The following is a 24390-nucleotide window of genomic DNA, read 5'->3' as shown; positions in this document are numbered from 1 at the left end:
TTTCCCAGGACAGGACGCAGACTCAGGAGCTGCAGAACTTGCCAATACATTTTAATGTTTCAAAAAGATTTAGACAGGCTTAAACAGAGCGCACTTCCCTCTTCTGATGCACAGGCCTGGGGGAGGGCCTCCCCTAGCCCCCCCACTGAGAACTGCTTCATTGTACAGGAGGTAAATATACATAGTTAACAGATGCTGGAGCACAGTCCTTAAGTCTGACACTCCTTTGGCACAGGAGTCCACAGGGAGAAGCCCAGGAAGCTGGGAACATTCTAGCCAATTACCTGAAGTATCAGAGCTTGTCTCTTGACTATCACATGGACTCAGCCAGAAATACTAGACCCCCTTCCTCCTCCCCTGGCAGCATGATACCAAAAAGATTTTGATTCGCCATCAATGGAGTCAGCCCACAAACCAAGTACATACTGAGCAGAGCCAGGCTGTTAAGCAGCTGATAAGGAACACTGGGGAAAAGCATGTTTAACTGCTTGCCTGTGAAAGCACCAAGAGAAACCCACCTATGCATGTTGCCTCCACTCCAACATTCGCAAGAATAAGGCACATGAGCGTTCCACTTTAACCATCCCCATCTCCCAGCCTGGCAGGATGATTCTGTGGCAAACCCTTTAGGCCTCTCCCAGCACTGTGCTAACATTGCTTCACAGGAAGCTCTGCCTCTTGAAGGTTTGAGAACAGCCTAAATTGGGTGCCCAATCCCAAAAGGATTCAGTGCACCTAACTGTAGGTGCTCCTAAAGGCTGCAGTCTCTGGGCTAGGTCCTCAATGTTGGTACAGAGAATGGTTAAAATTGCAAGCAGTTGAGTTGTTTGAGGGCTGCTGGCAGGGCCCTGAAGTTGACAGAAGGCCAAAAAACTCAGGCACCTTAAGGAACTGCCATCACAGCCTGTGCAGCAGTGAAACAGGAACATGGCCACCCTTTCCCCAACACGTTCTTTCCTAACAGTTCCAGATCTAGCCCTGGAGGTTGACAAAGACAGGCTGAGTTTAGTAATTGTCACTAGCATCAGACTGAAGCATGCTACCAGAGTAACTGTCTTTAACCCACATTGAGTTTAATTCCAAGGCTTCCCAGGATGAATGTTTCTAGACAGACAAGAGTTAGAAGTGAACACCTGACCATGTGATGCAGTGCAAAGTGTGTCAGTGACAGGGTGAGGATTAACAGGCTCAGATTAGGCAATACCTTGCACATCACTTAGAGGGCAAAGCCAGAGGGAGTAGTCTGCACTGGAGCAACCAATGAGACAGTGAGGTGAGGTATCAGACCTGTGGCATTTTAAGGAAGAGAGGCAGCCTCTGGAATAGACTGTCTTCCTGTTTGAGAAAGTCACGCTTCCCAGAACTGAGATGTTAATTGTGAAATTGACAAGAAGCCAGGTTAGTGAAGGAGGTGTCTAAAAGGAAGTGAGGGCTCTGAGGGGGATTCAAAACAAGTATGAGACTTGCTGTCTTTTGTAAGAGGAGACCAGGAGTGAAAGGCACAACAAGCAGCACCAGGGTTCCCCCACCAAAGAGAGGTCTGTCCATGTTCCTTTAAGAACCCCTCTCCAATTTTAAGTTAGCTAGAGCCAAGAGTAATTAACACTCATTTACTTGTGAACATTTTTGTATGGGGAAGATCAGGAAGCCCTGGAGAAATGACCCAACTTCATCTTAAAACCAACCACCTGGGTCATTAGCATAAAAACTGCTCTGTACATGGGGGAAGTCAGCTGAGAACTGAAGTGTTTGGACCACATTCCAAAGAGAATTAGAACTGCTTCACCACTATGGGAAGTTACAGTGCCTGCTCCCCCAGAAAAAAAAAAATCAGACACCTGGGGGAACAGTTGTGCCATCCCAGCACAAGGGTAAAGCTTATTCCATTGTGAGCAGTTCTCCCAGGCAGGGGGATTGAACTGATGTTTGCAGCTCAGCCATGCTGCCCTGCCACACAGAGCCCTTCATTCACCACCTTAGGAAGACAAACCAGTTGCATCAGCAGCTCCTGGAGCAGCAACGCAAATGACAGAAGGGGAACAAAAATGTGGCCTTGAATATATTAAAATATCATTCTTGTGCACAATACGACATGTATGAGGGTTTCATTCAGGTCTTATCACTCCCATAGATGGGGCATTTGGAAGGAAGGTGCAAGTTCAGTGCCCTCTGAAGCAAAATTCAAATTGTCCACCAGCTCTCAGGGGTTGTGGATCTTTAGCAGAGTTAGAAGTTGAAATCCAGGCATCTGGCTGCCCATCCCCCCTCCCCCATTTAAAGGATGCTGGGGAGTCATTCATGTCTGCGTTTGGAGGGGGGCACAAGATGGGGGGGCAGTTCTGCAGGCAGCTCATGCCCTTCTAGCTTCACCTTGATCAAGTGGTTGGCCAGGGCAAACTCCTCGTCATCTAAGAATCCATCTTTGTCCACGTCAGCCAGTTTCCAGATCTTGCCCAGGACAGTGTTGGGCAACTTGGATTTCACCATCTCCTTCTTGGCACTGGCACCTGTGATCTTACCATTGACAGGTGAGAGGGTGTAGAAGATCTCATCATAGCTGGGCTTGTCCTTTCCTACCACCCACTCAATGTCATCAATGCCCTCGCCAGCCCCCTCCCCATAGCCATGGCCAAAGGGCCCATTCATAGTGCCCTCAAAGGCCCCGCCCTTCACTGCCTGGGTGGGCATCTGAGACTCTTCCTGCCGCACCATCACCATGAGCCGGGCAATGTCATTGGCCAGCATGTCGTCCACTGCGTCCAGCAGCTTGGGCTTCAGGAGCTGGAACTTGCTGAAGTCTTGGCTCAGCAGGAGCTCCTGGGAAAGATGGCAGAGATCAGCATTCAGGGTGGGCTTTGGCACTTGGGAGCAGCCTGCTCCCCTATCCTACCCAATACCCAGCAACTCCATGCCCACATTTCCCTGCCCCTGTCCAGCCATGCCCAGCTGTCCCCAATCCCATCTATCCCCGAATCAGGCTGAAATACACTCCCATCCAAAATCCCCCTATGCCCCTAAACAAGGCCATCCCTAACCCATCCCCAGTGCCCACCTTGAGCTGCACCCACTCAATCCATCTGTCCCCTCCTGGACCACTCCCCCAGCCCTTGGATACAACCCTCATTCCAGACACCCAGGCCTTAGACTTTACAAGTGGTGTGTGAAGCACTGTCTGCAACTGCCTCTGGAATGGAAGACAGCTTCCAAGTGGCACACTGAACCATGGGGAATGGGAAGTTATTGTTAAGGGTATATGGGGAAAGAAACCTTATTCCTAAGCAAGAAGCCAGGGATTCTCCACATTTGTGGATAGCTGGCAGCTTGTTTCAGTCTGCCCCAGAACAGCCCATGGTGTGACCTGCATGGAGGCCTGTTCACCTTCCTTAGGGAGTAGGATTTAAGTCATCCCAGACAGATTAGCCTGTGGTTCCAGGAAGTATTTTAGATGCAGGGAATCCCAAATCCCAGCACCTCTTGCTCTAACCCACTAGACCCCATTCTTCCTAGCACTGGGGACAGAACTCAGGAGTTTTGGCTCCCAGCACCCCCTGCTCTTCCCATGAGAATACATTTCCTTTCAGATTAGCCCTGCTCTCAGGAGCCCCAGTCCTGGAGGGCAAGAGCCCTTTCCCTCCAGGCTACTGGAGAAGCCCAGCCACTGCCTTGTATCAGTGCCATGCTGGATTTAACAGTGGCATGGAGGGAATCTCTCTTGCCTCAAACATGAAGTCTTGGCCCAACTCTGAGCTGGAATCACAAGATCACCTGTGCAGCAGGAGGACCAGGTAAGACAGGGATGGTCCTAATCACCCATAGTGGGGGGCCCCCCCACTAATGGGATTCATTTCCATGCCAGAGGCTAGCCAGATAAGGCCACCAGCAAACAGGAGTCTCTGGGGCAAGCAAGAAGTTGACCATAGCTAACATCAGGTGCAGTGACTGAGCCTAGATGTCTGATGAACAATCAGGATGGCTCAAGGCCCAGTGTAAACTGCATTTCAGCCCCCACGCCCACAGCATGACTTCACACCTGCATCTTGCGCAGATTGGGGAAGTCCCCAGGTGAGATCTGATGCTCCCGCTCAATCTTCAAGTAGATCTCGCCCAGGTTGTTCAGCAGCTCCTTCTTTCTGCTCTCCTTCCCAAAGACATTGGGCATCTCCTTCTTCAGAGAGGAGATTATGTAGGCATGGACCTAGGGAAAGGAAGAGATGAGCTAGAATGCCTGATTATGCTGTCAATGTTCCCACTTCCTCTGCCCCAATACAGACCCCCCCCCCCCCACCATTCCTTCCCAGAGCAGGAAGTAGAATCCAGGTATCCTTGCTCCCAGCCTCACTGCTGCTTTAACCCACTTGACCACACTCCCCTCAGTGCCAGGAATAGAGCCTATGAGTTCGACTCCCAGTGAGATGCCCTAGTCACTCTACAAAACCCATGAGTCAATCTCAAAAGGTAGTCCCATACATGGGGCAAGTAGCTTTATTCTCACTTTAGCAAGGGGAAACTGAGGTACAGGGGTGGGGAAGGGTCACCCAGCAGGGCAGGAGCAGAGCCAGGAACAGAATCACTTAACAGAACCTCCATCAGGTGCTGGGGAAGGAAACTTGATGGATCTAGAGTTCAGTTGGAAAGCGTGAGGAATTTTGGAGATGACTGGAGGGTTGTTTGTGTTTTTGTTTGTTTTTTTTGAGTAAAGGGGGGGAGTATTTTACTTGGGGAATGTAAAATGTCTCACTGAGGTAGAAAATGTTTGGAGGATTCTCTTGTCAAACTCTTGCCAGTATCAGTAGATACAATAAGATCCTTAGTCACTACCATAAGGCTTTACATGTCCCCTTCCTTTACTGTGTTAAAAAGCAAAGCTCCGATTGTTGGGCCCAGTCATGCAGGCCCTTGTGGGGTGGGGAGCTTCCATTATTTTAACACAGGGAGGGTTTGTAGCATGCTTCTTCCCCCCACAAAATCATTAGTATTTATATTGTGGCCAAACCTAGAATTGTTTGTTACTTGCATATGTATCTTACAAAAAAAGACTAAATATGTTCATGGAAGATAGCAATTGATGGACCTATTAGCCAGGATAGGCAGGGATGGTGTCACTAGCCTCTGTTTGCCAGAAGCTGGGAATGGGTGACAGGGAATGGATCACTTGATTACCTGTTCTGTTCATTTTCCCTGGGGCATGTGGCATTGGCCACTGTTGAAGACAGGCTACTGGGCTAGATGGACCTTTGGTCTGACACAGTATAGCTGTTCTTACATGCCCACCAGGAACCACTGCCTCAGGACCCAGCCTGTGGGGAAGCTTAGCCACAGACTGCTGGTGCCCCTCACTCCTGACCTGCAGTGGGAGTGGCTTTGCTTCCCAGCCTCTTGCTCAATATTTCCCATAAATCCTCTGTATCTATTTAGATATGGGCATTTGAGCATCACAATGGATTTTATCCTCACTACTGAAGTACAGGTGGGGAACTGGGCAAGTCTCTTCCCTCTGGGCATCAAGATCAGAGCCAGACTTGAACCCAGGTCTCCCAAGTGCCAAGTTAGACCTAGTAATTCATCCCCCATGGAATGCCAAGTGGGCTTAACTAGCACTAGCCTAGGGATCAAGTTTCAAGAGCATCTAGGTGACTTTAGTTCCTTAAACCCCATTGACTGTCACTGAGACTTCAGTTCCTGAGGCACTGATAGTTTTATCTTAAGACTGGAGTCTGAATGGGTGATGATAGCCTATGGAGCCCAAGCCATCAGCTATTAAGGCCTGAAGACCCTTGATCTAGCTCAGCCTCTTGCGTAAAAGGCCAGACAGAAAGGATGGTTTAGTAGTTAGGGCACTAGCCTAGGACTTGAGACCTGCATTGAGTCTGACCTTGGACAAGCCACTTTACTGCTCTGATTCAGTTTTCCAACCTATAAAATGGGGATACTGGCTCCAGGATACCACAGGTATATTTAGGATTGTAAGGCACTAAAGTAGTGTGAGAACTTCACCTAGCTATATGGAGCCCATACTTTGTTTGAAGCTATAGCATCTGTTTTGGAGCAACATGCAGTCCATTAAGACCCCACTTAATGGAGAATCCACCACATTCCTTGGACAGTTCTTGCAACAGTCAGTCACCCTCACTGGGAAACATTTGCACCTTGCCAGTTTGAATGTCTTGCTTCATCTCATTCTGCCTTTTGCTTGATTGAGGAGCCACCTGCTATCAGAAATTTCTTCCTCATGTAGGGCCTTAGACAGTGAGAAGTCACCTCTTGGCCCAGGTCTACTGACTGCTGCCACTGTAGCTATGCTGGCAAATCACACCTGTTCTACACAGCTATGCTGACATGCCACCTCATTAGCAGCATAGGTGCAGCTCACACCAACCTAGTGCCAAGCAGTGTTCCTAGTGTAGTCCATTTTGCTCAGGAGGGCTGGAATGAGCCATACCAACAAGAGCAGTTTTGCCAGTATAGCTGCATGCACACTAGCAGTGCTTTGCCACTGCAGCAGACTGGTGTTCCTGGAGTGCTTTGAGTGTAGGACCTGCTTTAGTCTCTGAAGAGTTGTGCCTGAGCAAGTCTTGCTGGCTTAGCAGATTTCCTGGATTCATTTTTGAAATCTGTTCGAACTTCTCTGCTTTTAGAGCAGCAGTTATTTCAAAGCCTTCTTCCATCTGCAAGGCATGCTGGGATCACGAGGACCTTGGAAGGGTTGGACTGCTTGTCAGGTGAAACCAGATTCTTGCCCTTTGTATGCACAGCTCATTTAATGGTAAGATATTCTCCCCCTCCCCCACATGTTGCTGCACTGGTGGCTTTTATGCCTGCAGTGGTTGTGTGGCAGGACAAGGACGGAGTTTGTCATGGAAAGGCTATCCTGCCTGGGGCAGTCTTACTATCAAACCAGTGCTATTTGGATCAGAATTCAGTCTTTTTATACTCCAAGAGTCAAGTTGGGGGAAGGGAGGGACCAACTTGCAAGTTAGTCACATGCCAGACAGCCCCTCGAACTGCTTTTAAGCCAAGTGGACTAAGCTGGGAAGTCTCTTCCCCTCCCACAAGGTCAGTGGCAGAGCTAGGCATTTAACCCAAGTCTTCGACTACCACTTGGTACCTTAGCCCACACTGCATCCCAAAGCATCATTTCAGGTGGCTAGTGTACATAGACTTGCTTTGAGGGGTGCAGCCTGGCATGACAGGATTAGACATTCAGTGTAAAGCTGTTCCCCCCACCCAACTGGCGAGTCTGACAGTACTGGGGAAGTGGCAATCTAAGTGAAATGTCTGAGTCGGTGTCTGAACAGGTGTGTGCTGGGCATCTCACCTGGCCACTTGAATTAACTAACTCTACAGGGAGAGTTATTACAAACTAGTATCCAAGATGAAGCCAAACTGGACCAGATGCAGAGGAGGGCTCTTAGGCTGATCAGGGGAATGAAGAGCCAATCTTACAAGGAGACTGAAAGAGCTGTGCTTGTTTAGTCTTGGGGGATAAGGAAAAACAAAGGCTAAGAGGGGATCCGATTGCTCTATAAATAGATTTGGTGGTAAACCCCAGGGAGGGAAGAGAACTATAGAAGCTCAAAAACAATATTGGCACAACAAAACAAACTGACCAGGAATCCACTGAGGCTGGAAATAAGGAGATTCTGGAACAGCCTCCCAGTAGGAAGACAACCTAACTAGTTTGGAGCTGGATCAGTTTGACCAGGATGTGACTACAGCTGCCCACAATAGCAGAGACTGGATGCCATGACCCAGGTGGTCCCATCCATTTATGTTCCTACACATCTGATGACTTAAAGCATGCTGTAACTTAAAGTACTACAGTCATGGACACAGAACAAGAATTTGATCCGTTAGACTAATCAGAGTTAGGGTTTGAAATTGCACTGATTTTAGAAGGCCTGGCCAGCTAGATAGATTTGTTCCTTCTAACGTGGATTGTGCTGAAATCAAGCAGCAGTTTGGATCTTTGAGAAGCCTAATGCCAGCTCTGGGTTCAGGAGCTATTTCTGACCCATGTCAATGCTGAGCCCTGTGATTTCTCTGAAGCAATCAAGATTTTTACAGCTCCTTCCAGCTAGTTCAAAGAGAAACTGAAAACAGACATAAAAAACAGCTGTGTTCCCATAAAGAGCTGCACTTCTCTAGCTAGGCTTGTGAGCAAATACCTTATCTGCAAGAGTGATGCCTTAAAGAGATAATGCCCAGAACAGTGCAGAGTCCATTGCAAGGTAAAGAGTTTAAGGCCACTGGGGTTTAAGGTGGAATTTCCTCAGCATGGCAGAGAAATTTCCATAATTTCTTTCCCAGAACTGACGCAAGACTCTCCAGCAAGGAATGTTAATCTGAGGGGTTTCCCTGCTGTAAAATGCAGCTGTCAGTTAGTAGGCTGTAGCAGAGCCAGGAATAGAATCTAGAAGATCCCTATTCTATCTCATCACAAAACCCATACTTCTGGGACTAGAGTGCCATTAGTTTGAATGGAGTGGTGAGAACAAACCACTGCAGGTTAGCAGGCAGTACAAGCTATGCCTCACCTACTCTTGGATTGGAGCCATGGCTGTTATCGCACTAGGCGCTTGCACTAAATGCCAGATACTTGCTGCACCAGTGCAGCATCTACATTAGGGTGTTGTATTGACACACTAAAGCAGTGGAAACATGGATTGGGAGTCAGGACTCCTAGGTTCTCTTCCAGCTCTGGGTGGGGACATGTGGTCTAGTGGGTTAGAGCAAGGAGCTGGAGACAGCACAGGTGGTTGCTATCCCCAGATCTACTGTGCAACCTTGAATGAGCCTCTACCCTGCTTGATGTCTCTTCCCACCCTGTGGATATTCAGGCTGAGCTCTCTGGGGCAGGTATTGTCTCATCAGGGCTTTGCAGTGAATAGTGTAATGTCTCCCCCTCCCCCATCTTTGCTAAGGACTCTGATCTCAATCTAGGGGGAGAGGTGCCTGCAGACACCTGGCACAACAGGCACATCCCTGCACTTGGTCAGGGGAACTCTGAAATGCTATATTAATGCTAGTCAAGTACCACCCTTGGTCAGAGAAGGCTTCATCTAGACCAAATCCCACCCATGTAGCACTGTCTGTGGCTCACTAGAGGGAATGCTTGGGACACCATACCTTAGCTAGCCTGGCTCTCTTGATGAGGTCATTGAGCTTGCGGAGTGCAGCATTCCTGGGCAGGGACTGGATATCTTTGAAGAGATCCTGCTCTTCTGCTTCAAAGAGCTTCCTGTTCTCAGGGATGAGGAGTGGCTGGGACCAGAAGGAGCCAATGTAGACCCGCACCACTTCTGGGGTGTTTATGATCTTCCCCAGTGACCACATGAGGGCACCGTAGACCCGCATCAGCTGTTGTGTCTCAATCTGGTCAGCTTTGTTCAGCACCACCCGGATCTTGTCCTCATGGTTCTTCAGGGCCTTGATCACCTCTGAAAACTCGTCTGAGATGTCCAGCTTGTGAGCATCGAAGAGGAGGATAATACGGTCCACACGCTCTGCGAACCACTCCAGTACCGCAGCAAAGTCATAGCCTGTGAGAGAGAGGGATGTTTATACACAAGGATTGCAGCTAAGGCAGCAGCTAGAGAGGAGAGCATCAACTTGGGACTCTGGAAACCTTAGGTCTACACTCCCAGCCCTGTCACTGACCCTGACAAATCATTGCCCTCATGCCTCAGTTTCCTCTCATCTTTGTTTTACTCATTTGTGTTGGGGTAGCACCTAGGAGCCCCAACACCAGGCACGGAACAGAAGTTGTGCTATGCACTACACAAACTGACTGCCTCCGAGAACTTCCAATCAAAGTAATCTATCAAACTGCACACTTTGGATCAGGGACTGAATTGTGCCCACCACCTAGCATAACAGGATCAGATGAACTACCAGTCAGTGCAAGCTATACTACACATCTGGGAAACTGAATATTCTAGAACCCCAGCACATGCCACAGGATTAGATAGGCGAAGTGTTGGTGCTGAGCTTTCCACACACTATTTTTCCAAGCTTAGATCTCAAAGATCTTCAGAAAGAGTCCCTTATCTTTAAACCAGGGGTAATGAGATTCAGATCATCTCATCTGGCCTCCTGTCTATCAGGCCATTCAGTTTCACCAGATACCCCGATACCAAACCGAACAATTGAGTTAAACCAAAGCATTTCATCCCTCAGGAGATGAACCTGTTGTGAGCCCCAGTTAGAAAACAAGAGAAACCAAAGGGCTGTCAATGCCAGAGGCCCCTGCAATGGCAGGGAATTGCTGCAGTGAGAAACCTAGTGATATCAGCAGATGCACAGGCAGAGGTTGCCTTCTGCAGCATGGGTCAAGGTCCACCCCTCCCCCCATTTCTGCAAATCTGACCTGGAAGGGAGGAAAATGTCTTCTCCCAGGATCAACCAGCAGGCCAGTGGCCAACCTAGGAATAAAGCTCTTTGGAGCAGGAACTGTGTTGACAGGATCTGGTCCATGATGAGGCTCCTACACATTACAGGTCTCCCAAGTCCCAGGCCTGTGCTTTGGCCACTAGGCTGTTAGTGTCAGCAGAAATAGTGGGTACCACAGGAATGACTGAGCATTCTCCACATTCCGGAGAACCCTCCTGGAACTGCAAACCCCATGCGAGTGAGTCTGCAATCAGACTTTCTGTAGTAGGAGCATGGCCTGCTACTTTAACCTCTAGTAATGCAGGAGACAGTGCTGTATGGCTGCTACCTGCAGTAGTGGATGCACTCCAGTCTAAGAAATCTCGCTTCCAGCAGTGCAGTGCCATGTGAACACAGGATGCCCCAAGCAGATATGCAAGTTACACAAGAATTGCTTAGCTCAAAGTGCTGCCACCTCTGGAGTGAAGCCAACTGAACAGCACCCAGCAACACTATGCAGATATATCCCACACACTGCAAGGGAGGGATTTTTGTAAAGGCTGATGTAGTTACTGAAGTTAGGATCTTGCTAGAACAAACTTAACACCTGACAATTGTCTTCACAAAAGGATCGTCTCCCATTTGAGAGCCAGCTAAGCTTTGCTCCATCTCATCTGGGAAATTGTATCTACTGCCACAGAGCTTATGAACTGCACCTCAGGGTGATAACTAGAGCTGGACAAGGACTTTTTGGTCCATTGGCAATTTTGAAAGACTTGTTCTGGGTTGAACTAAGTGTTTTGAATTTGACCATTTACAGGTCTTGAATTTTAATAAGCTTCAAGGAAACTGAGAAAGGACATTGAAGTGTTTTGTTCAAAACAGTGTTAGTCAGATTTTTTTTTTTAAATACAGCAAAACTGCCATGAAAGCTTCTCAGAGGTTGGACCAATAGAAGATTACCTCACCCACCCTGTCTTATGAATTTGTGAAGCATGTTATTGAATTTGCATTTTCACTGAAGAGTTTGACCAAAAAATTCACCCACATCTACTTATAACTCAGGGAAAGTGCCACCTACCTAGGGCCCCTAGGCCCTAACTACGATCACAGCACCTTTGTGCTAGGTACAATACAGTAAGAGCCTCCTGGGAGAGCTTATAATCTAGCTAGGCCCAAGTCACAGCTTGAGCCTGGCTGCATGGCAGCCATGTTGCCACTGTACCCTTTTACAAAACAATCAGATGTCACTGTCAGCACTGCAGGAAGAACTATTCATGCTGACTTTCAACATGTCAGCTCTCTTCCAGACATGTCAAACCCCCACCAAAAAAAACCAGAAAATGGGCTTTTTTGTCTTAATTGGCTTGTGAGTTGCTTGCTGCTGCTTTTTTTTAAATAGGCTCTGGGCAAGGAGGGGTGAGAGTTAGGGGTGCACAGCAGTCCCACCACAGTCCAGACTGCACACTGTGGGATCTAGTCAGAGTGTTGGGGTTCTTAGGGATTGGCTTATTTTCAAATGGGATTAGCTTGATTTACAATGTGAAAGTTGGCAACTGTAACATCCTGTATTTGTGCATTTGGAGAGACATCAGGATCCCTGCATTTAAACCTTTCACTAAAAAGGTGTAATTGCACACTAGGCAGACTCCAGATCAGCCAGCAGAATCTCTCTACATGACAGAATTGGTGGTTGGGGTTAAGACATTGGACTGGGACCCTCAGGTTTGATTCCTAAACTCTTCTACAGCCTTCATGTTACTTTGGTCAAGTCCTTTCCCCTGTGCCTCAGCTCCCTCTGTCTATTTAGACTTAGTAAGCGACTCTGCACACTAGGTGCTATCTCTCAGTGGTTTACAGTCTTAGTTTGTGGACCCCTACAAAATTTTAAAAGGAGGTAGACCCATTTGGAAATCTGTTGTGTATATATTGCTGAATTCTACTCAGTTTTCAGTTTAAGTCTTTCATGGACCCCTCAATCTGTGGATCACATATTGAAAGCCACTGCTACACACACACCACAGTATCTAAGAGTTACTGTAAAACAGATGTAAGATCCTCTACACAGAGAGCTAACCTTTAGCCACTCATTCAATAAAGAGTCACTTCAGTCATCACTCCCCTTCCCATATTTAAAGGCCTCAATCTCCAATGCCTTTATAGCCTCTCCTCTTGAGGCAGAGCAGTACTATCATCCCTATTGTACAGATGGTGGCAGAGACTGAAGGACTTGCCCAAGGTCACATGGGAAGTTGTCTGAGCTAGGAGACCTGGGTTCAACTCCCAAGTGCTAAGATAGCTCCCTACGCACACTACACCAGCTTTGCTAACAGGGGCTGCTAACAGGGAGTTTTGCAAGGGAGTTCTCCAGGTGAAGGAGGAGCAAATACAGCATCTGTGGGGTAAGTGACTGTCTGTAGTGTGTGTTTGTGTTTGGGGGTTACTTGCTGTGTGCTGAGCTTGTGTTTGTCAGTCTGTTTGGTTGTTTGAAGGACTGTGTGCTGTGGCTGGCAGTTGGAGGCCATGAGCTTCAAAGGAAGGTTTGAAAGCTCGAAGCCTCTGGTAATTGGCTAAGCCTTAATCAGTGGGTGGGGCATTCACTCAGGCCAGGGCTTTATAAAGCCATGCACAAGCGACCAGGGAGCTTTGCGACCAGGGAGTTTTGAAGGGGAGTGGGAGTCCCTTGTTGGCCCTAACCCTTTCCCTGTAGTCCCCTTAAAACCTATAAGCCAAACCACATTCCAAAACCTCGTTCTGTAAGCCACCCTTCCATTAACTAGGAGACAAATGCAGGCAGAAGCCCAGCAGCAGAGTGGGGGCTATCCAGTTTATTGCACTGAGTGTAGCATGTATGATTACCTGCCCTATGGGCGGGTGGTGTATGTGTGCAGTTGGTGCAAGGAGCTCCTGGCCCTCAGAGACCATGTACAGACTTTGGAGGCCAGGGTAGTGGAACGGGAGGCGCTAAGAGAGGCATGTTGATGAGGCTTTCCAGGACACTGTAGAATTGTCCCACCTCCGCTCAGACAGCCCCTACGCTGTTGAGGAGGAAGAATGGCCCAGGGAAGCAGAGCAGTCAATAGGAGCAGAGGGAAACCTTCCTGTAGTTGGGACCCTCCTTCCAGATGGTGCTGGGGTTGCCTCTTGCACTGAGGTTGCCTCTCCGGGGGAGGGAACTCCAGTTTCTAGGAAAAGGCAGGTGTTAGTAATGGGAGATTCGATTATTAGAAACGTAGATAGCTGGGTTTGTGATGACCAGGAGAACCGCATGGTGACTTGCCTGCCTGGTGCGAAGGTTGCGGATCTCTCGAGGCATCTAGAGATACTTGTGTAGTGCTGGGGAGGAGCCGGTGGTTGTGGTACATGTAGGTACCAATGACATAGGGAAGGGTAGGAGAGATGTCCTGGAAGCCAAATTTAGGCTGCTAGGGAAGAGACAAATCCAGGACCTCTATGGTGGCATTCTCAGAAATGCTCCCAGTTCCACGTGCAGGGCCAGGTAGGCAGGCAGAGCTTCAGAGTCTCAATGCGTGAATGAGACGATGGTGTAGAGAGGAGGGGTTCACGTTCATTAGGAACTGGGGAAACTTCTGGGATGGGAGGAGCCTATACAGGAGAGATGGGCTCCACCTAAACCAAAGTGGAACCAGACTGCTGGCACTAAACATTAAAAAGGTTGTAGAGCAGTTTTTAAACTAGGAGATGGGGGAAAGCTGACTGCTGCAGAGGAGCATGTGGATTGGACACAGACTTCTTAGGGGAGAGTCTGATGATAGAGAATCTCCAGGTTATAGTCAGGAGCAGAGGACGGAAGAGGATAATGTAAGGGCTGGATCAGATGATAAACAGTCACATAAAAAAGAATCTGCACATCAGAAAAAGGCAGACTAACAAACAGGGACAAGTTTTTAAAGTGCTTGTACACAAATGCTAGAAGTCTACATAATAAGATGGGTGAACTAGAGTGCCTTGTGATAAAGGACGATATTGATATAATAGGCATCACAGAAACCTGGTGGACTGAGAGCAATCAATGGGACACAATCATTCCAGGGTACAAAATATATCGTGCAGGGGGAGGAGTGGCACTATATGTGAAAGAAAGTGTAGATTCAAATGAAGTAAAAATCTTAAGCGAATCCACATGTTCCATAGAATCTGATAGAAATTTCATGCTCTAGTAAAAATATAACATTAGGGATCTATTATCGACCACCTGACCAGGACAGTAATAGTGATGATGAAATGCTAAGGGAAATTAGAGTGGCTATCAAAATTAAGAACCCAATAATAGTGGGGGATTTCAATTATCCCCATATTGACTGGGAACATTTCACTTCAGGATGAAATGCAGAGATAAAATTTCGATACTTTAAATGACTGCTTCATGGAGCAGCTGGTACGGGAACCCACAAGGGGAGAGGCAACTCTAGATTTAATCCTGAGTGGAGTGCAGGAGCTGGTCCAAGAGGTAACTATAGCAGGACCACTTGGAAATAGTGACCATAATACAATAGCATTCAACATCCCTGTGGTGAGAAGAAAACCTCAACAGCCCAACACTGTGGCATTTAATTTCAAAAGGGGGAACTATACAAAAATGAGGGGGTAGTTAAACAAAAGTTAAAAGGTACAGGGACTAAAGTGAAATCCCTGCAAGTTGCATGGGCCCTTTTTAAAGGCACCATAGAGGCCCAACTTCAAAGTATACCCCAAATTAAGAAAAACAGTAAAAACTAAAAAAGCCACCGTGGCTTAACAACCATGTAAAAGAAGCAGTGAGATAAAAAGACTTCCTTTAAAAAGGAGAAGTCAAATCCTAGTGAGGCAAATAGAAAGGAGCACAAACACTGTCAATAAGAAAAGCCAAAGAGGAGTTTGAAGAACAGCTAGCCATAAATTCTAAAGGTAATAACAAAATGTTTAAGTACATCAGAAGCAGGAAGCCTGCTAAAACACCAGTGGGGCCCCTTGACGATCGAAATACAAAAGGAGCGCTTAAAGACGATAAAGTCATTGCGGAGAAACTAAATGGATTCTTTGCTTCAGTCTTCATGGCTGAGGATGTTAGGGAGATTCTTAAACCTGAGCTGGCTTTTGTAGGTGACAAAACTGAGGAACTGTTACAGATTGAAGTGTCACTACAGGAGGTTTTGGAATTAATTGCTAAACTCAACATTAACAAGTCACCGGGACCAGATGGCATTCACCCAAGAGTTCTGAAAGAACTCAAATGTGAAGTTGCGGAACTATTAACTAATGTTTATAACCTGTCCTTTAAATTGGCTTCGGTACCCAATGACTGGAAGTTAGCTAATGTAACGCCAATATTTAAAAAGGGCTCTAGGGGTGATCCCGGCAATTACAGACCAGTAAGTCTAACGTCGGTACCAGGCAAATTAGTCGAAACAATAGTTAATAAAATTGTCACACAGAAAAACAAACTGTTGAGCAATAGTCAATATAGTTTCTGTAAAGGGAAATTGTGTCTTACCAGAGTTCTTTGAAGGGGTCAAACATGTGGACAAGGGGATCCGGTGGACATAGTGTACTTAGATTTTTAGAAAGCCTTTGACAAGGTCCCTCAAAGGCTCTTACGTAAATTAAGCTGTCATGGGATAAAAGGGAAGGTCCTTTCATGGACTGAGAACTGGTTAAAGGACAGGGAACAAAGGGTAGGAATTAATGGTAAATTCTCAGAATGGAGAGGGGTAACTAGTGGTGTTCCCCAAGGGTCAGTCCTCGGACCAATCCTGTTCAATTTATTCATAAATGATCTGGAGAAAGGGGTAAACAGTGAGGTGGCAAAGATTGCAGACGATACTAAACTACTCAAGATAGTTAAGACCAAAGCAGATTGAAGAACTTAAAGATCTCACAAAACTTAAGTGATTGGGCAACAAAATGGCAAATTAAATTTAATGTGGATAAATGTAAAGTAATGCACATTGGAAAAAATAACCTCAACTATACATACCAACATGATGGGGGCTAATTTAGCTACAACGAGTCAGGAAAAAGATCTTGGAGTCATTGTGGATAGTTCTCTGAAGATGTCCATGCAGTGTGCAGAGGCGGTCAAAAAAGCAAACAGGATGTTAGGAATCATTAAAAAGGGGATAGAGAATAAGACTGAGAATATATTATTGCCCTTATATAAATCCATGGTATGCCCACATCTCGAATACTGTGTACAGATGTGGTCGTCTCACCTCAAAAAAGATATTCTAGCACTAGAAAAGGTTCAGAAAAGGGCAAATAAAATGATTAGGGGTTTGGAGAGGGTCCCATATGAGGAAAGATTAAAGAGGCTAGGACTCTTTAGCTTGGAAAAGAAGACTAAGGGGGGATATGATAGAGGTATATAAAATCATGAGTGATATTGAGAAAGTGGATAAGGAAAAGTTATTTACTTATTCCCATAATACAAGAACTAGGGGTCACCAAATGAAATAGGAAGCAGGTTTAAAACAAATAAAAGGAAGTTCTTCACACAGCGCACAGTCAACTTGTGGAACTTCTTACCTGAGGAGGTTGTGAAGACTAGGTCTATAACAATGTTTAAAAGGGGACTGGATAAATTCATGGTGGCTAAGTCCATAAATGGCTATTAACTAGGATGGGTAAGAATGGTGTCCCTAGCCTCTGTTCGTCAGAGCATGGAGATGGATGGCAGGAGACAGATCACTTGATCATTGCCTGTTAGGTTCACTCAGTCTGGAGCACCTGGCATTGGTCACTGTTGGTAGATACTGGGCTAGATGGGCCTTTGGTCTGACCTGGTACAGCCGTTCTTATGTTCTTACCATCCATCCTTCCTCTCCAGGGTAGTATGGAGAAGTGATACTGACTTCACTCTTGAAGCAGAGACTAAATGCATTCTGAGAATTCCTAGCATTCAGCTAAATGCTAGCATACGTTTTATAAAGTGACTCAAATCTCAGTCTCCTGAGAATAAAGTCCTTTAGCTAGGGTGATTGTGGCAAAGAGATGGGTAGTTTCTGGAGCTTTCAGAGGGACTCAACAGTATTCACTAGTAAGGAGAGTCCCTCAATCATTCTAAGCAGCAGCCCCATTGCTATGCAAACTATGTTGGACACTATCTGATTTCCCCCTCTTCATCCACAGGCCTCACTTTACAAAGGAGCATTATTCTCAAATAGGGAAATGAGGGGGAAAAGGGATATGACTTCTCCAGGTCTCACACTAGGCCAGGGGCAGAGCTAGGAACAGAACCCAAGTTGGAGTCCTAATCCAGTGTGCCTGCCCACTAGGTTATATTGCCTGCCCTAAGCTCAAGAACTCAGACTAAACTTAAGAGGTGGCACTGGTAAGCATCCTACAGCATTTACACTTCTTGCCCTTCTAGAGCACTTCAAATACAAAGGCTCCAGATACGTGGTATCAAGAAGAGAGTGATGTGATGTACTCCAGAGTCAGTTTTACTGCAATAGTGCCTAAAGGGCCTGCACCAGCTGAGATCAAGACCTCATTGTGCCTAGACACCCCCTGACTTAGAGCTTGCAGCATAAGAGGGTAGAGGGGAAACAGACACAAGGGGAAGGCACTTGTTACAGCAAAGATCACTGGCAGCACTAGGAAAAGGACCCAGGAGTGAACTCCAGTGACTAGAGCAAGGCAGCTGGGACTATGTTATCTCCCCAGATTCAAAGACAAGCTTCTCAAGTTTTTAGTTGCACAGCAGAATGGAATCCCTTATGTCATGGGAGAATCCCAGTTGCCTCCGCCTCCTACATCTGGCTGTGTACACAGGATTGGATTGTAAGTACTCAAGTCCATTGCTCTGCTGATGAACTATGTACTCAAACTGGCAACATGAGTTCAATTTACTGACAATGAACTGAAAACGGGAAGTAACCGACCGTGTAGTTCTGAGAAGCCAAAGGGGAATTCTGTCTAAGAGACAACATTACAAACAAACCAATATACCAACAGCTGCCAGTTCCTCTGGAGGAACCCCAAAAGGCAAAGACCTGCATTGTATGGGCACTGCCAACTCACAAGATGTCATTTCTTAAAGACTTGGCTCCCAGAACCATATTACACAACACTCCTTAAAAAAGTCTCATGGTCAGAAGGGAGAGTTTGAAAGTAGGACTACTAAAGCCCCAAGCCAGATGACAAAACAGATCTGTCTTAATCTCAGGATTACTTGAAGCCCCAGCCTACTTTCCTAGTGCTTGGGCCTGCCACTTATGTCCCAGAAGTTATATTGTGAAATAAGCTAGATTTTTCTTGACTACAAGCCATCATGTTTTGAATGACCAATTGGTTTTAGAAGTTCGGGGTAATCTTATTTACCACAAAGTACGATAGTATCAGAGAGGTAGCCATGTTAGTCTGATTATCTTAAAGTACGATACACATTAAGGCCAATATAAAAACCAAGGGTTGCTGAAGTTATGGCAGCATGGCTAGTGGTAAGGACAGGGGAAATCAAGTCAGGACACTTCAGTTTTATCACGAGCTCTGCCAAATTCACTATACTAGGACCTTCGGCAACATAAGCTTGAGAGTACACCCCCCTCTTATGGGACATCTGGAGGTTTAACCTGCACAGAACATGGATAAGGCATTATGCTCCTTTAAAGCAAGGCAGAAAGAATGCAGCCCTTTAAGAGGCCTGTCTTTGAATTTAAGACAGTTGTGTGCTCCCTTACTATCCCTGGCTGCTGAACCACACCTGACAGGTACAATACACAGTGCTGTCGCAATCTTGACCTGACATTTCCCCACAGAGGAAAGCACTCAGAATTACCCGGTAGTGAGCTGCAGCTGGTTTGCACCCGTTCGCTAGAACCAGTTGCTAAAATTAGATGCCAGTGGAGAACTGGCTGTTAAAGAGCCAGGCAGGTAGGAGAACAACTCTGGTCCATGGGCCGGATGTGGCCTGCGGGACCATCCTGTCCCCCACCTGAGCTCCCAGGATTCCCTGCTCCCCCCCAGAGCTGCAGTATGGCCAGCCGCTGCCAGCTGGGCAGCTCAGCTGAGCTCCAGCTTCGTTCTGCTGCTTTGAGCGGCTGCCAAGGTAAGGGGGGGCTGTGAGCTCTGGGGCAGAGGGGAGAGCAAGTGGGGCAACTTGCCCCGGGGCCAGGTCCTGCAGGGGCCCCCAGCCCCACGAGGATGTCTCCCCTGGGCTCTCTCCTGCTTCCCCCACCCTGCAGAACTGCAGCATGTCCAGCAGCTGGGCAGCTCAGCTGAGCTCTGAGCTGCTGGCAACATAAGGGGGCTGTGAGCTCTGGGGGGGCAAGTGGGGCAATTTGGCCCAGGTCCCTAGCCCCACAAGGGTGTCCCCCCACACCCTGCAGTGAGGCCAGCAGCTGGGCAGCTCAGCTGAGCTCCTGATTTGTCCTGCTGCTTTGAGCTGCTGGCAAGGTAAAGGGGGGGGCTGCGAGCTCCAGGGCCACAGGGGCAATGGGGCAATTTTCCCCCAGCCCTGCAGGGGCCCCTGGCCCCATAACTATGTCTCCCCCCCACCCTGGCCCCTCCCCTGCTTCCCCCCTTAAATCAGAACTTTTTATAGGGAACCAGTTAAGATTTTGGCATATTCTGGTGAGTACAGGGTGCATCGTGCAGGTTGGCTCTCCCCACCTATCTGCCTTGACTCACATTACTGAGGTTATACAGGACAGGAAGACTACATCATGTAGTAAACAAGTTGCAGTGCACTTTGCATTGTAATAAGTTACTGTTGCCACTTTGCAATGTAGTTTAATAAAGTGTTACAATGTGGGTTTTGCATGCAGCAATTGGTCACTTGGGAGGCTCATCTCAAGTCAGTGGGTGGTTCTGCTTGATTTCTCACATCCAGTGCTTCCCCCACAAATGTTACTCTGAAATGCAGCACATTTTTATCAGAGGCTGAAGTAACTGCCTTATCTGGGGGCAGGGCCTTGAAGTTACACTGGCAAAGCTAGTTTCAGTGGTGAATGGTGGAATGTTACAAGGGGAAGAGGTAGCTATGTTTGTGCAACAGATCCTAGACTCCAGAGCTTGTCAGCAACTGAGTTAGTCATTTAGAGGCTACAGCAGTGATCAACCTTTTTATGCCCAAGATCACTTTCTGAATCTATGGGCAATCCAGGATCCATCCCACCCCTTCTGAGGCTCTGCCCCTCTCACTCCATCCTCCCCCCGTTGCTTGCTCTCCCTCATCCTCACCCACTTTCACCAAGCTGGGTAGGGGGGTTGGGAGGGCATGTGGGCTCTGGGCTGGGTCCAAGGGGTTTGGCATATGGGAGGGGGCTCTGGGCTGAGCCTGGGGTTGGGGTTGTGGTGTGGTGCAGAAGGGGGGTGAGGGATGCAAGCTCTAGGAGGGTGTTTGGGTGCAGAAGGAGGTGCAGGGTTCTGGGAGGGGGTCAGGGCTGGGGTGTGGCTCCTACCAGGCAGCCCTTACCTCTGGCAGCCCCCATAGGTACTGCAGTGTGGCTGCCGTTAAGACAGGCTCCCTGCCTACCCTGGCCCCATGCTGCTCCTGGAAGGGACCAACACGCCCCTCTGGCCCAAGGGGAGGGTGCCAGTGGGCATATGGCTCCACACACTGCCCCTCTGCAAGGACCACCCCTGCAGTTCTCCTGGCCAATGGAAGCTGCGGGGGTGATGCTTTCTGGCAGGAGCAGAGGGAGACCCTTGCCCTGCCTCCACTCCAAGGGCTGCACTGGGCACTTCTGGGAGTGGTGTGGGACTGGGGTAGTCAGGGAGCCTGCCTTAGTGGCAGCCACACTGCACTGCTGGAGACTGCAATTGACTGGGAGATCCTCTATGATTGACCAGTCAATTGCGATTGAACAGTTGGTGGCTACTGGCCTAGAGGTGCCTTTGATTTGCTCCCAAAGGCAAAACCAAGTGGAGTGTAATTGGCTGTAGCATCTTGAGCTGACAGCTACACAGCACCACCCCCATGCCACACACACCCCTTCCCACACTTAAAAAAGTCACTGATGGATCTTCTCAGGGCCAGCCTACACAAAATGCCTCTCCCTTGGTGTTGTTGGGAAGCCCTTGTTCAACTAGCTTTTCCCCTTACAAAGCAGTCAATATGTTGTTAATAGAGTAGGGACTGCTGGTTAAATGGTGCTGCCAGCTACCGTACTGGTGCATTAGAGGCCCCAGAATTCACTGCTACAAGTCAGAGGTAGAAGACTACAGTTTATGCAGCAAGCCATGAGTTGCAGAGGGCAGCCAAATTCAGCTATTTAAAATCTCATCTTAGGCATTGTCTAAAATCTCAGCCAACTCAAGATCATTTGAAGTGTTGGAACATTCAGCCATGCACAGAACTTAAATCCCCACAGCACCTCTGTAGCTGCAAAAGACAGCCCTCATATGTTCACCAGCCCCTTCCTACTCCACAGTTGTGGACTGGATTTGGTTTTGATTTGAGCAATGCTCTTACAACACAGAATAGAAGTTTGCATGTAGCAGACTCCAGATTTCCTGTGACTCAGCAAGACTCACAATGGAAGGCAATACTGTGCAGAACAGTTATGTAAATCAGGAACAGAAAGAGTTAAGCAAGCTGTGTTAAAAGCTGTTCTAAACAGCAAGTTCCCAGCTGACCTGTGCATTCTTGAGATGCTCTGATATGCACTTATGCCTTAGCAGTATGGTCAGAGACTGGGGAAGCCAGGACTCCTGATTCTAAATTCCCCTGCTGAGTTGAGTAAATTACAACTCTACAACTTCCAGTCTCAGTTCTGCCACTGAAAACTTGGCAGACCTTCACAAGAAAGTGTTAGCAGCATCAGGTAGAAGTAGATCAAGCCAGCCCTTCTGCACAGCAGTCTAGCACTACTCAAAGCTCTTTACAGGCAGACTATCCAAGGGCATTCATTTGCTTCAGACCACATGGAGTGGAAGGGATGCAGGGCCACTCACTCTAGAATGTGGGTTTAATCCCTAGACAAGATTATGGGAAATCACTAGCATCTGAGGTGATAGGAGCTGGTGGGTCTGTGCCCATGAACAAGGTGTGTGTCCAAGTCACCAACAGAACTGCTGGTTGTGTCAGCAAGTCCACCCATGTCTGCCCCTTCATAACCTTGGAACCTGATCCCTCCCTAGTCCACCTTCCCTGGAAAGTAAAGATTGTTCTCTCTGGCTTTATAAGTATAGAGATAAAGCAGTTTTCCCCAAGGCCACAGGGAGTCTGGAAATTGAAGCCAAGTACTTTGCCCCCTGTCCAGCACTTTAACCACAGGGACAACATAGGGCACAGATGAAGTTACCACTCCTGCTTATGAAGAAAGGTCCTTAAACCATTGTGGCAGGCCTTTCTGAAATGCCTGCCAACAGGACTGAAGTCTCAAGAGCACCTAATCTGGCATCTTTCATGCAGCTAAGATTCCAGACTCCTCCAACAGAAGGAATGCTAATTGGATAAGATCTGAACACTGGGGAGGATTTAGACTGGATAAAGGCTATTTTCCATGTAGCAGATGGCTCCTCCAATGAGTATTCCTCAGAGCAGGGGTCCAGCAACCTTTCAGAAATTATGTGCCAAATCTTCATTTATTCACTCTAACTTTAGGTTTTGCGTCCCAGTAATACATGTTAAGGTTTTTACAAGGTCTCTTTCTATAAGTCTATAATATATAACTGAACTATTGTTGTAAGTAAAGTAAATAAGGTTTTTAAAATGTTTAAGAAGCTTTATTTAAAATTAAAACGCAGAGCCCCCTGGACTGGTGGCCAGGGCCTGGGCAGTGAGAGTGCCACTGAAAATCAGCTCATGTGCTGCCTTCGGCACCTGTGCCATAGGTTGCCTACCCCTGCTCTACAGCAACACAATGAACAGTTCTAATCAGCTGACAAAACTCAGCATTAATAGTGACTGTTTCTGGGGCCATCCTTGGTCAGATCACCTTATTTTAAGACAAGGGACCATTAGAATAGCTCATACACAAGAGGTCACACTATATCACAGGCCATTAAACTTCACCCAAATACCCTTATGTTGAGCCTGATGACTTCAGTTAAACTAAAACATTTCAGTCCTCATGTTCTGTGTTTGGGACAGAAGTCTCCCAAGACAAGACTATGGCCACACTACAGAACTTAGAGCATCTGCAGTGGCACAGCTGTAAGCCAGGAGTAGGCAACCTATGGCACATGTGCCAAAGGCAGCACATGAGCTGATTTTCAGTGGCACTCACACTGCCTAGGTCCTGACCACCAGTCCAGGGGACTCTGCATTTTAATTTAATATGAAGCTTCTTAAACTTTTAAAAACCTTACTTTACATACAATAGTTTAGTTATATATTATAGACTAAGACCTTCTAAAAACATTAAAATGCATTACTGGCACATGAAATGTTAAATTAGAGTGAATAAATGAAGATTCGGCACACCACTTCTAAAAGGTTGCGGATCCCTGCTCTAAGCTGATGGGAGAGTGCTCTCCACCCCAACATAATTACTCCAGCCCCTTGATGAGCAGTGATAGTTATGCTGCAACACTGCCTACACCAGTGCTTAGATCAGTGTAATTTAAGTAGTACAGGGGTGGAGGGGTGGCTTATTCACACTCCTGAGTGACATACCCACAAGCTATAGTGTATATAGCCCAAGGCCCACCAATGCCTGAGGCCCTGTGACAACAGGGAATTAGCTGAGACATGATTAGGTGATCTCAGCAGGTGACCCAGACCCCCTTGCTGCAGAAGGCCAAAATACCTCAAGGTCCACGATAATCTGACCTAGGGGAAATTCCTTTCCTACATCAAATCTGGTGATCAAAGACAGACTCTAGCACATGTGAGCACAGGCTAGCCAGTCAGCTAAATCAGGATTCTTTGCACCACCTGAAAGCACCATTCCAGCCTCTCATACCCTCAGTCATTGCTTGGACTGCATACACACCATCCTTACATGTAGGAATTTATACTAAGTGCAACTGTCTCTACAAAGGGAACAGATGAAGATAAATAGGCCACCTAGCAGCCAGGCTTGGAGGCATGAAATGTCAGCCATGGAGAATCACAACTATGTACCTGCATCA

The 24390-nt window shown here is 47.4% G+C and overlaps 1 protein-coding gene across 1 annotated transcript in view; it reads right to left on the bottom strand.

Annotated features, from left to right (window-relative positions):
• Positions 1-22: 22 nt before the first annotated feature.
• EHD1 (EH domain containing 1) overlaps positions 23-24390 on the bottom strand; it is a 36988-nt gene continuing 12620 nt past the window's right edge. The window contains exons 4-6 of the mRNA XM_045024180.1: positions 9127-9539; positions 4031-4195; positions 23-2817 (exon numbers count right to left, since the gene is read on the bottom strand). Coding sequence (XP_044880115.1) covers positions 2293-2817; positions 4031-4195; positions 9127-9539 — 1103 coding nt within the window. The 3' untranslated portion in view covers positions 23-2292. The remainder of the gene's footprint in view (positions 2818-4030; positions 4196-9126; positions 9540-24390) is intronic.

The sequence above is a fragment of the Mauremys mutica genome, chromosome 7 (genome assembly GCF_020497125.1).
Source record: "Mauremys mutica isolate MM-2020 ecotype Southern chromosome 7, ASM2049712v1, whole genome shotgun sequence".
Lineage (NCBI taxonomy): Eukaryota > Metazoa > Chordata > Testudines > Geoemydidae > Mauremys > Mauremys mutica.
This window is presented reverse-complemented; position numbering and strand designations above follow the sequence as displayed.